Source organism: Rhyacophila brunnea, unplaced genomic scaffold (genome assembly GCF_057557595.1).
Source record: "Rhyacophila brunnea isolate RB1 unplaced genomic scaffold, BYU_Rbru_1.0 scaffold_17, whole genome shotgun sequence".
NCBI lineage: Eukaryota > Metazoa > Arthropoda > Insecta > Trichoptera > Rhyacophilidae > Rhyacophila > Rhyacophila brunnea.
Window position 1 is genome coordinate 37,696,850 of NW_028232827.1, and position 14,005 is coordinate 37,710,854.

The window sequence follows — 14,005 nt, forward strand, 5'->3', positions numbered from 1 at the left end:
TTAGGTATGAGAATAGGTCAACAAGTATATTTCATATCGCTAGGTGATTAGGATATCTCTATCCAGAAATTTTTTCGTTCGGAGCAACAGAAATAGTTCACAATACTGCGGCAAATGGCAAACAATTCCATTTTACGTTCAAAATCAAAGGCCACAAAGTAGGCTCATTGCTGCCAATGCCAAACGAACCACATAAATTTTTACAAATCTACTTCATGGGCGGTGAGGACATCAATCGTGTGGATGCTCGTTGCGGCTACAATAACCTCAATTCGCATAATGCCAGGTGCATTGTAGGCGAACTGGACGCCCTATTGAATGAGCACAATGAATTATTGAACTTATTCAAAGCACACATGCACGAATTGCAAAGTGACAATCACGGACTTGCTTCCTAGCGCTCGGACCGTACACACGTATCCGCAAATCGCTCCGACCCGAATTTTATTTCTCTACCTGAATTTGCTCTCTAGCCGATAACCATTTGAATCCAGCCGCCTCGCTCTGAGTTGAAAAGTTTGTTTTAAAATATTTGACTATTGTGTTCGGCTTTCGCTTCATTTATATTGCCGCGAATACCGTGCATCCTGACAAACTTTCTCGCGAGATTGCTGCGAGCCCAGGAGCGGCTCCCGGATAAGTTTGAAATAAGGAGACGCGCTCATCGTGAAAACAATATATGACAGAGCATTCTATAATTTCCGGCTTGCCCGCGTCAATTGCCCCAGCTCTCGCGGAGTGTCCAGAGATCGCCTCCCAGGATGCACGGGATCGAAAGCTAAGTAATCTATTAAACAATTGCATCATATAACCATTACCTTAAATCAATCACTATTTAATACCTAAAGTTCATAAATTACAGTCTCAATTTATCTCACTAAAATCATTTCATTACAATTAGTATACTAATTATCTCTGTAAAACCACTTAATTGACCTAACTTCAAAAAATTAACTAAAAACGAAGTAAGTCCAACTCACTACCGATAGCATACAATACGTTACCTTGATAGAATACCATACCTACCGCCCGCACATAGCTATCACAGTAAGAATATTATTCGTACGCAAACGGTAAAGTCTACTCTATTCTATTACCAATTCGCTCTTAAATAATTCCATTGCAATCAGTATAGGTACTATATATTATTGAGCTCCATCAGCATAATTTTTTAAACCCATAACTCGTTATCAGAAACTTTATACTAAACAGCACTCGCCTAGCCCTCTCAAATATAAATTCAATTCAAATTAAATTTTAAAATAAATTAATTCAGTACATACCTAGTCCTGTACCATAGGTTTTCAGTAGGTAGCTCACAAAATATCCAACACTATATAATATGTGACTTAAAGCCCCTCCAAACATAGCATTAGCCTTTACTTCATTTATATAATATATAACAATATAAGTACTTATTAATTTAATTCTAGAAAGCACGATCCGACCGCCCGATAAGTAATTATTCCATACATACTTACCTACAAAAATAATCGTCAACTCAACAACCTCGCAGCCTTCAAAAAATTAATCTATTCACAAAAGTCTTCGCTCCAAACACAAAGCTACAAATTCTCAGAACTGCAGCCCTTAAGTCAACCTTTTTTTTACCTACCTAATAACAATATCCTGAAACAAATTGGTTTTATATTCTTCATTACAAAACATATCTGTTGTAGTAATTATTATCTACGACGATTATTGCTATTGCGATGTTCTGAGGGAATTGAGTTAGCAATACTAGTAACTTGTAATAATTAATAGTACCTACCTACCAACGTATGCTCTAATAACGTTTAGTAACGTCTGTCCACCTACCCTAAATCGCAGCGTTGCCAAACTGATTTGATCCAATAGCTTATTTTTAAATAAATTTGTTAAAGTAGGTAACATCTTGTTATTGTATTCTAAAATGGGTAAAAAATCGCCTGCCAAATCTGCCGAGGGCTCAACGATTAATTCCACTTGTCAAAAGACGCCTCCGTCTCTGACGACAGTGACCGTGACAGCCGTTACGTTTTCCGTGACCATCATCACAGAGGTCACGAAGGCTTCCGCAGAATTGGAAGCCCTCAAAAATGTCAGTCGGTCAGCGAAGGAATCGATATCGAATAGTCTGGGCGTAATCAGGCTTGCGTGTCAGGCTGCAGAGCTGGAAAAACGCGAGCTTGAGAGCGCCCTCATCAAATCTAAGGCGCGTGCTGAGGCGACCAGAGATCTGCTCAATCAAGAAAAGCGTCACACAGCGCAGCTCTCAATTGATCGCCGGCCTGTCACAAGAATCTTTAGCGAAGCACCTGCGCACATGGAGAGTGAACTGCCACCGCAAATCCTTACCCCTAAAAATTTGCGTAGTGCTAGCAACATTTCGCTGCGGCCAGCGCAGCCGCATTCAGCCAGTTCCGCAAGACCCGAAACTGTCATTCCCAATAGACCCGTATCGGCAAAGCGTTCCTTTGCGGAAGTTTCCGGGGCTACACGATCTTCTGAGAAGCCTGAGATTACACCTGTCTTGGAGTTCCCGGCTTCGACTGCAGCTGCATCGGAAAAAGTTCGTTCACGTCATGCTGTGATTTTAACAAGCAAAGACAATAGCAAGACGAGCGAGGAGGTTGAGAAATGTATCATAGAAACGGTGGACGTCTCCAGTCTAGGGATCGCTATCGTGTCATTGGCGAGGGCGACTCACAACAAGTGCATCGTCAAAGTCATGAGCGAGGACGACTCCCGGAGACTGGTGGACGCTGTCAGCGGCTTGGAGGTTCTCACCGCATCGGTCAGCTCACTGAAAAGGCCGAGGGTTGTCCTAAAGGGTATTGAGGAAAATTTTGATGCGGGACAATTGATAACTGCACTACGTTATCAAAATGCCTTCATCAGAACGTCACCGAACGATTCCTTCAGGGTTGTGTTCAAAACAAAAGGTCGCATCCAGGGCAAATCTAATTACATTCTGGAGGTGGAGTCCTCCTTGTATCACCAGATGGTGGAAGTTGGCGGCCTGAATGTTGGTTTCCAGCGGGTTCGAGTGCAGCCATGCTGCAGTGCAGATTTTTGAAGCCGCAAAGAATAAGTATGAAACTGCGATTGCGGAAGCGAAATTAGAAAGCTGAAAGAGCCATTGCTCGGCGCAGGGAAAAGAGAATGTATGGTCTAGTCTTCAGAGATTGCTCAAAAGTAAGGCGTTCAAGCCGCCTGAAACTCTGACAATCAACGGTCGCATGACCTCTTCGGCTCTCGAATCTGCAGAGGCTCTTCTTGCGTATTTTTTTCCAGACAACAATATTGCAAACGAAACGGAGCAATAGACATTGATCCGAAATTCCGCCTCGATTCCTTCAAAGGAAGATGACGATGAGAACTTCACTCTCGAGGAGGTCAAAAGAACAATGAGGCTGTTTAATCCAGCTAAAGCTCCGGGACACGACAGCTTTACGGCGGATATCTGTCTCAATTCATTCTTGACTGTTCCTAGCTTAGTTCTCGCTCTTTATAATGCTTGTTTGCGAATTGGTCATTTTCCAAAAATCTGGAAGGTAGCTAGAGTAGTGGTCATTCCCAAACCGGGAAAGGACGACTACGCTAACGTCTCGTCATATCGGCCCTTGGATTGCTGCCCGTGTTCGGTAAAGTACTCGAAAAATTATTTATTAATCGAGTTTCCTGGAAACTTCAGACTAAACATCTGCTCAGCGAATACCAGTACGGTTTCACCCCTCAAAAGAGTACTGAAGACGCGCTTCATGCAGCAATTGATAGAATCAAGGGGGCTAACCGCAATGGTCAGCTCGTAGTGGCGGTATCTCTTGATATCAAAGGCGCGTTTGACAAAACGCATGGTGGCCATATCTTCTTCAACAGTTGAAATCTAAAAATTGTCCCGCTAACATTTTCAGGCTCATCAAAAACTACCTATCCGACCGAGAAGTCTTCGTCAAATATGCTGGAGCATCTACTACCAAAGAGACATCAAAGGGATGCATACAAGGTTCGTCTTGTGTCCCTGTATAACTGTGGAACATAGTTCTCGATCCAAAGAACTTGGTTCTCTACAAACCATGACTAAAAGCGTGTTGGAGAGCGTCGAGGCCTGGGGAAGGAAGGTCAAACTGTCTTTCTCCGCGGAGAAAACGAAGGCCTTATTTTTTTACTAGGAGGCGCGTCTCTTCGCTTTCGCTGGTGATGAGTGGGCAACCTCTATCTTTTTCTAGGGATTTTAAACTTTTAGGGGTAGTAATCGATGACAAACTATATTGGTCAAAGCACGCGGACAGCATCTGCAAAAGAGCAGCGGTGACTTCGCTCAAACTAGCAAGAATGGCCAAACCCACATGGGGTGTATCTTCTGAAGCTCTTCAAATTCTCTACACTTGTGCTATTGAGCCTATGATCATGTATGCGTCCAGCATATAGTATGAAGCTGCCAAACGGAAAAACATAGCAAAAAAACTCAATACGGTTCAGCGAGCACTAGCAATACGAATATGCAGAGCTTACCGCACGGCTTCGCTCAATTCAACGCAAGCCCTAGCAGGACTTATGCCTCTAGATTTACGTTTAAAACAAATCGCTCTCATTTACAGAGCCAAGAAGGGCGAGGAGGGCCTCGCAGGTTTTCTGCCTGACGACAGGCTTTACGAAAAACCGGTGGACTATAAAAGGCTGCCACATCCGGCTAGACTATTTTCTGAAGTGGTTTCTTATCCTGCAACGTTGGAAAGCAACGAATGCAATAACATGCCGATTTTCACGGATGGGAGCAAAATTGATGGCGGTACTGGTGCAGGGTTTGTGGCATACATTAATGGCGGCGAGTTAGCGGCTCGTAAGTACCGCCTTAACAGCTATTGTACGGTAATGCAGGCCGAACTCTATGCCATCCAATGCGCTCTGGAGTGGGCAGGCTCAGATCCAACCTAACGAAAGCTCACCGAAAACCATAGTATTTGTATTTATTCGGACTCCAAAAGCTCAATCCAAGCAATTGGAGATCCCTTGTCTACTAATCCGATTGTCTTTTCTATTCACAGCGAGTCCGCAATACTGAGACTGCGCCACCCCGAGGTGCACTTCAAGTGGATAAGGGGACACACCGGGATAGAAGGAAATGAAAGAGCCGACAAATTGGCTCGGCATGGTGCCTCTGAACCCAAGACCACGATAGCTTATGACAAATTTCCTCTGAGCTACGCGAAAATTACAATTTCAGATATGGTGAAAAACGAATGGAACTCACGATACATAAACTCATCGACAGGGGAGTTGACCCGAAAGTTTTAACCTTCAATTTTAGCAGCACGAGACGTCAGGGTGCATAAGGGGTTGTGTTTTGAGATGACTCAGATTCTTATTGGTCACGGAGTCATGCGAGCATACCTGCACCGGTTTAAAATAACATATGATGGAAAGTGTCCATGCGACGACGGAAGCGACCAGGACGTCCTACATTTACTCCTAGATTGTCAAATCTTTAGCAAGGACCGGCACAACCTGAACTTTTTATTACAGATGGCAGATGCGGACATTCGAGACCTTCCGGGGACCATGGCAAACGAGGCCGGAAGAGATGCACTTTTTAATTTCTGTATTGATGTAATAAAAAGAATAAAAATAATCAATGGAGACAATATGTAATGATGATTCATGCCTTTCAGATCCAGTGACTGCAATCATATAAGATAGGATAAGTATATGCTCAGAATACCAGTCCTATGTGACATTTCTTTTACAACGGGAAAAAACTCGACTGCAAATCGCAGTCCTCAGTTCCCAATGAATACGACAAAATATTCATCAGAATCACCTCCGCCTTGCGCTACTAAGAATTTTCCAGGGTTTTTGCAAGGCGGTTTCATAGCCCCTGGCCGAATTCAAATTAGCAATACCCGATGCGGGTAGAAGAACAGTTTTCAATAAGGCATATTCTCTCAGCCGGCACAATTTTCATTTGACTAGCATCAAGTAGAGTAGTTTGCGTGCCAAAGTCCTTAAGAAACCTCGATAGTAAATGCGAGGTATCCATAAAGGCATCTAGAAAAGAAAGAAAAAGTGACAATCACGCTATTGTCATCAATCCTGATAAAACACCAGCTGGAGAGCACGTGCGTCGATTCAATGCGCCTGTTGTTGACGACATTGCTAGAATCATGGTTGGCGACCGCACATCGACGCGAGAAATCGTGATTCTAAGGCCGCGGACCTGGTGGAAACGCTCATGCAACGCGCGATGAACTCTAGACTAATTATCCGCTCCAAATGCTTGGCCTGTCCCACGTAGGAGCGTCTTTTACCAGCGGTTTGAGCCAGTGGCACGTCACCTTTTCAATATAAAAATTTATTTAATATATTTAAAGAAATCGAGAACCTGAACAGAGTTGTTTGGATTATAACCAGAGGGTATTGTATGATCTTTTTGTAAAATACCCACATTGTTTGTAAACTGATATCGCTTAACAAATTCACATTACAAACATTTGTAAGTCTACGCACGTATTCACCTGCACACATTGTTATCAATTAAATGTAGTCTGGGCAGCCCGTATCATACAGATTTATGAGATTTAATCAAAACAACATTCGTCGAGACCACACGGCGTTACTTTTAGTGAAACAAAATCTGTAGACACGTCCACGCTCGCATGTTTGTTTGTGCGTTTGCATACGTTTTCTATTCGTGGCGAAATACAAAAAAAATGCACATTTTTTTACAATAGTATCTATGAATTGTTTTTATACAAATGTTTGCAAACAATTGATATGCAACTTTAAAACTATTTATATAATGTTTTTTTATTTATCTTGATTTGGGACTTGGCATAACTCGGCACATGATGGCGGTTCCACAACGTTTTTAGTATTGGTGAATTTGTAATCATGTAAGAATTATTGCACCATCCATTCTGCCCTGAGAGAAGCGGAAGATCGAGAAGGATGGAAAGTCTTGGTCGCTCAAAGGAAGACGAAATTCAAATTTGGTCACGATCCTCAGCCATGAGTGTACGACCAAGAAGAAGAAGAATTATTGAGATCTTGACTACACTCGCCTACGTAAACAAGTGTGTATTTATAAAGTGTTCATTTTATTATACATGCAAAGCTAAATATGGAAAATATTATGTAAATAAACATAAATAATTTACATAGCCCGACAGTCACTAGATCAAAATTGATAAAGGTTTATGTATATAATTCCCCACACAGAAGCGGGTTTTATTTGTATATGTAAAAATCCCGTATTTCACAAAAACAGTGAATTCTCAGCATACCTATAAGATTAACCGAACCAGAAAAAATGCCGAACTACTAAAAAAAACAATAAGAATTGAAAACTTTGAAATGTTTAGTAACGCACAAGCGCATTTTTTGAAACGTTAATAATAATATTATATAAAATCTGGTAAAAATTAATTATACATTATTTTATTCAGAATTAAATAATATAATAAAATAATAAAAGGTTTCACAGCGCTGACCGCGTATGGTTTTGACAAAAAACATGACACCTGACGTAATAAATTAATAAGATAGTTATTAGTTGCCGCGTAAGCAATCGGCATTATTATTATTACACCCATAACAAAATTATTTTGTCCCCAGCAATATAATAATAATAATAATATTTCATTTTATGTTTCGCATAATTAAAAAAATACAATGGAGCAGGAATAACGTAATTATAGTAGGTATGTATTTGTATTTAGTTAAAAATAGACATTTCCGATTTCAAAATTACAATATTTTGGACGTACCTGCTATAATACCTATAGACTTTTTTTATATCTTACATAGTGCGCGGACCAAAAACATACGCCAAATAGTTCGTCCGGCAAAGAAGCTTGGTTACCTACGAGGAATGGTTATCAGCCATTCGCCGAATTCATTGGAACCTTGCTCTGTTACATATTGTGTACCTTGTTAATATCAAAATCAAGGTTAATGTGCATTTTAAATCTAAAACTATCGTAAATAAATTTCATCAGTGTACCTATATCAGTGGCGGGTTTAGAGACTTGATAAAGAATACTACCAACGTACCTAATAACAATAACAACGTATCTATTTCCCTATCCAATTATTATTGAAGATGACAGTGATGACACATAATATTGGTAGTTTATTTTTTATATGTACACGTACGTGTGAGTTGGAGGAATTCTGCATCTCTGCATTCGACATCTTCAGGCAATATGTAGGTAATCTTGACTCAATAGGTAGGTACCTACTTTGTTGTATTAATTTTATTATATAAGATATAATTAACTGCATTTATTGACAGTGTTTATTTACTATTGATGAGTGCGCATAGTGCCTGAAGATGCCGTAAGTCAAAAACCGGGTCGCAAAAAACGACTCAAATGGAATACATAGTACAAAACTTAAATGCATTAGATTATTTATACCTGTACATATTAAAAAAAAAAAATTTAAAAGTATAGGTACATGCTAGTGTAATTTATAATAATATGGGCTTAGTAGGTATTTTCCTTCAAATAAAAATGAATAGCAAACTAAGACGCGCGTAAAACACAAACTATTTTGTGATCCAAAAGATTCATAGCAGCGGCTACCTAACGCTACCAATTGCAGACGTTTTTTGAAGTCGGGGAAAGGAAGGGTGAGGGAACAGTCAATTTTGTTTGACACACCGCTAGCTAGCCGCTCGAAACGCTGCAAATTCGACGAGCGGCCAGACTGTCTACCGCTCACTCTCCGCGCTTTCATGGTGGTCCCCATACATTTTTTGGCTCCGCTCGACCTGGCCGCCCCTACGAGGCCCACAGGCTGAAGAAACAATAATCTGGAGTTCATCGCTGACACACACCATTCATACGACGCTCTCCAATATCCACTAATTTTCTGGAAGGAACAAGACGGATATTGCATAATCATTAAACAACTAGATCCTGTCACAGGTAATTCATTCATAATGAACATCATTACTCATTTTGAATTGAGAAAATGAATGGTTGGTGTTTTTTTGTTTTTATCGGCGGTCATCGTCTACAGCGCTCCATTCCTCTTTCTGTCATAGATCCCATCCCCACACACTTACGATACATTTGTTATTTTTTATTTAACAACCAAAATATTCACTAGAAATAATTTATATGGCAGAACAACGTTTGCCGGGTCAGCTAGTTATATATTAATATACTTAGTAATTATATGACACGACACGACACTAATATTTCACTACACTAAGTATCGTACAATTAATAATAATTTACACTAAGATAACAGATATTTCTTAATAAACGGATTTGTAGGTAAGTAGTATAAAATAATAATAAAAAGTCAACGAGAAATAGGTATACGGTCTAAATTTTCAAACGTATCAATATTAATATTAATTTTATCATAAAAAACATTTGGGTGATATTTTATTGTCACTTATGTTATAATATATCTACGTTATAAATATTTTGTATTGAGATTTATTATAGGAAATATTAAATTACAAGGAAATAATGCGACCAGTTCAAAGAGAAAGAAGATACGTACTAACTTTGGGACATATTATGTCATCCTTTAGGAATGACCAAATAAGTGATTTTTTTTCAAAATTTCGTCTAAGTTAAGTACAAAAACTTCACAAACAATGCAAGTAAAATAAATGCAAGCTGTCTGCAATAAATCACTATTGTTCGCCTGGATGACGGGCGGTCAGTGCGCGTCCGATGCTTTTGTTTTATTGACGCAATAATTCGGACAATATGAGAGACCCTAAAATCCATAAAAAGGGCATAGTTGCTGAACACCGGTTGGGAAGAAATAATTTATGACATACCTAAACATAGATATTTTTATTCTTGCGCGCCCGGCAAAATGTTACTTCGTTAATATTAAATTTTAAGAACAACTTGATATTAACATTATTAATATTATTAATAGAAAAACTACATGCAATAATATTATCTGAATAACACGAAACAGAACGCAATTATTAAAGAATCCAAGAGCCGGAACGGTATCTTTTAGAATTTCACGAACTGGGTGCGCTCCGGTGCGTTCCGGTCTATTTCGAGCCCTGGTGGTGCTCTTATGTAGTGTTTCCTAAATTATACACAGGAGTTATCATTTAAGTATATCAATCATCATATAGGTATCACATCAAATGGCAACGCACAACCACATATTTAAAATATGTAATAGCCTTGAAACAAAACAGCGCTTTTACATTAATAAAATATTGGGAAAAGTGCATTAGCAAACTAATCAAGAACTCAGTAAATAGATTTATGGTTGCTTCAATATATCTGGCGCAGAAAACATTTAAAAGTGGAAATATGGCGAACATATTTTTTTGTAATTTTGATTTCCAAAGCTCCGATTTTTTATGATTATATGATTAGCCGTCACTTTGTTTTTTTAAATCAGTGAATGCACTAGTGGTCCTTGCAGTGATTAATTCACTCAATTTTTTTGAATTTCAACCAAATAGACAAGTTTAACAACAAAATTATCGTTCCAAAACAAATTTTCCTCAAATTTCAACATTATGATTTGACCCTTTATTTCATATTTTTTTTTCGAGGTAGCCAGCGCGCTTCACAATAGTACCTATATAAGTGAGGTATTATAAAATTAGTCTCCATATTTTCAGACAAGTTTGCAAACAACCATTTATAGGACTGTTTTTTTATGTTGTTTATAACTAGCGGCTGTTTTATAACTATGCATTTGCAAACTGCAAACCTGTGACTACATTAATTGTGTTAAGCTTTTCGCGCCTCCCAGTTTGGAAATCGCTAGTCTAAATAAAGCAATTCAGTAATCAAATTCAGTTGATACAATTAAAAATATAATGCGAGCTTGTGAACAGAACATTATATTCCCTAGCAGCAGTGATACCAACCGTACTATAATAAAATTATAGTACAAAACTATCATTTTAATTTCGCGAAAAATGTAAAATACTATAGTTTTACGCCAAATATGCCAAAATACTATAATTTTAAAGGATTCAAGACGTAAAACGTTCCTGTACTATATATGTTTCAGAAATACTATAATTGTTACAGCTTTGTACTATAATCAGCATAGAGAAAGATGGCAACAGTGCCTAGCAGTAAAAAATGTACCGTTATTTGTATCCGGCCTTGAAGTACCTAGGAAACTGCATTTCAGAGGAACACAACACTCACCCCGAGCCCGGTGGGCAAGCCGAGGAATAGCTGAGACCATGCAAATGACAATAATGCTTCAATAAGACATTTTCGTAAGACTGGACTAATTATTGACCAACTGAGAAGGACCGCGCCAAAGGTGACTGCCGCCCGGGTGCCAGCCAAAATAGCCGGCCCCCAAATAGAAAAATATTTTTTCAATGGAATAAAGAAAAGAAATGAATATTTTACCGTCATCAAAATATTCATATTACTTATAATAAAAATAATGACTTATTTTACCTTTTAAATATATATCATTCTGAATAAAGCGACTTTAAATGATCGAAATGTCTCGATGGAGTAAGGAAATTGCGCCTTTTTTTACTATCTGTGAAACAAAGTTATGACACAAATTAATTTTTAAAACGTTATAGCTTTATGACTCGGTTCTTCTTACAAACAATTATATTTTTGCAGAAACGATTTAAGTATTTATTATATTTACTTATTGTTTTATTTAATAAAACGCAATTTTTTTTAGTACTTATTCCACTTTTAATCAATAAATTAGGACCGGTTTCGTCCGCCTCAGAGTGACATTTTCAACTCGTGTATATTTACTATGACACTTTCTTATCCTATTCCTATTTCTACTTTGAAACAATGCTTTACGGTATTTTGCATACACGTGTGATAAATTAGTCATAGATCGTAGATTTAAATGTCATAAATAAGAATATAGTGTAGTTAATAGGTAGTTGCATTATTTGCTATTTCTCCTCAAATTGCCGCCCTTCGGCAGTACGCAACGTGCGTAGGTAGGTACTTGATATATTTCATCATAAGATTGAGTTTATGTAATTTAATAAAAGTGTAGAAGATACTGACATTCCTTTTCAGACATTCGATAATCCCTTGCTCCGCTGTTCGGACTTCCAAAGAGAGATAAATATTGTGTTGTATGTGTATTTTATTATGTAAAGTGTAAATACTCAACCTTCAATAGAAGACAGCATTCTGTAAACTTTTGGCCTAGGTTTAACACAATATTATTTTGTTTTTGTTTATACAATTTATTCTTACCGGTTGAAGAAAAAATTCATCCATAGGCGAATCAAAAGGGTCCAGTACGAACGATCCTATTCCAACACACGGGATTCCAAAGATCAATCCAAAATGCCTACGAGCCACCAGATCTTCCGAAAGAATCATCTCATGATGCACTGGTGGATTGAACGGATTTACCAGGCTATCATTACTCTCCACACAGGAATTTCTTTCAAACAATTGGCCTATCGGGCAACATTTTCTCGTGCAGTTTTTTACAAGGCACGTACACCCTCTTAAATGAGTCGAGTTGTCCTTCTCCGTGTATTGAAATGTTTGGTTTTCCGAGTACGTTAAGCCATCATGGACATACTGACCGTTTGGCAACTTTATTCCAGTTGTTATGTCGACGCTCATGAGGTAATGGCATGGTTGTTCGCATAGTATCGTTGGTAACACTGTCACTATTATTATTAATATCCAAAGCAATGAGTTCATGAACTTTCTTGCCATTTTTAGTATCACTATGTTTATTCGTAAACCACTAAAAATTACTGACAATTAAAAAATATATGTAAGTGTGTTCATTACAAATAGCCAGCGCTCGAAACGGTAAATTTTACGAACCGGAGCGCTCGATAATTTTACGAAAATATTAACATAGTTATCTAATGTTATGTGTATTGTGTAAAAATTTAGCTCAGACGATCAAATTATTTTTCTACGATATTTAATAAACCGGAACGGCGCTCCGGTGCGTTTCGGTCTATTTCGAGCCCTGCAAATAGCCTAATAGGACAGACCGAGATACAACCAAGATTGTAACTATTTTTGAAGAATATTCCGAAACAAGATTAAAAATATTTGGTATTGAAAGTCGAATGTTTTTTCCATCTTAATTTCTAAAGAAATTCTTAAAGAAAAAAATCTACGTCATTATAAATTAATTGCTCGCTTATTTTAAAACAACACTCTTCAAGATCATGTGACGCTTCTTCCTATGAAATAATTTTAAAAAAAACAAACTCGAAAATATCTCAGTACGATATCTATAGTCTATGCTCAGTACATGGTTGTTGTTCAGTGAATTTGGAAACGCTTTCCATTCGTGGTGGAATAAAAACACATGTTTTACACACAGTTTATTGATTATTTGTATGTGGGAAGATGTATATAAGACTGTATTAGGTTTTAAGAATGTAAAATTAACAAAAATTAATGCATTTTTTGGTTCACACACACACACACATATTATATAATATGTTATATAAATATTGCCGTAAGTATTAATAATAATTTTAATCTAGTTTAGATTATTAAAGTTATTTTTTTAAATACTCGTATTATACGTATTTTTAAATAAACGTTTCATGTTTTACACAATACAAAATATGAAGCTTACCTATCGATAAATATATTTTCTTATCTTATATATATATATTTAAAGTTAATATTATTACACTATTTTTATATATAATCAGGAGGTTGCTTTAAATACAACCAAAATTTTGAAATTCGAATACGTTAGGCGTTTGAGCCTTCCCGTAATATATGTATAAAAGATATTTGAAAATGCTTAATTGAATAATTCATAATAATTAAAATATTTCTTATTATGTATGTACTTGTATGTCAAGGAACTTATTATAATTTTCGCGATAATTTACGTATTGTGCTTATACTACAACATAATATTATGCTAACCGTTCAAAATGCGTGGGACAACTGAATTGCCAGTTTGAATATAATATGCGCGAATGAATGATGGATTGGAAACACCGACCTACAGTGCGACTTTTATATTATCACGTCTTACGTAACCGCGGTGGTTTCTGGAACTAACACCCCCC

At 37.6% G+C, this 14,005-nt stretch overlaps 1 protein-coding gene across 1 annotated transcript in view; it reads right to left on the bottom strand.

Moving 5' to 3' along the window:
- LOC147074024 (G protein-coupled receptor Mth-like) overlaps nucleotides 1–13,266 on the bottom strand; it is a 38,773-nt gene extending 25,507 nt beyond the window's left edge. Inside the window, exon 1 of the mRNA XM_085944683.1 lies at nucleotides 12,192–13,266. Coding sequence (XP_085800809.1) covers nucleotides 12,192–12,668 — 477 coding nt within the window. The 5' untranslated portion in view covers nucleotides 12,669–13,266. The remainder of the gene's footprint in view (nucleotides 1–12,191) is intronic.
- Between the last annotated feature and the right edge of the window lie 739 nt (nucleotides 13,267–14,005).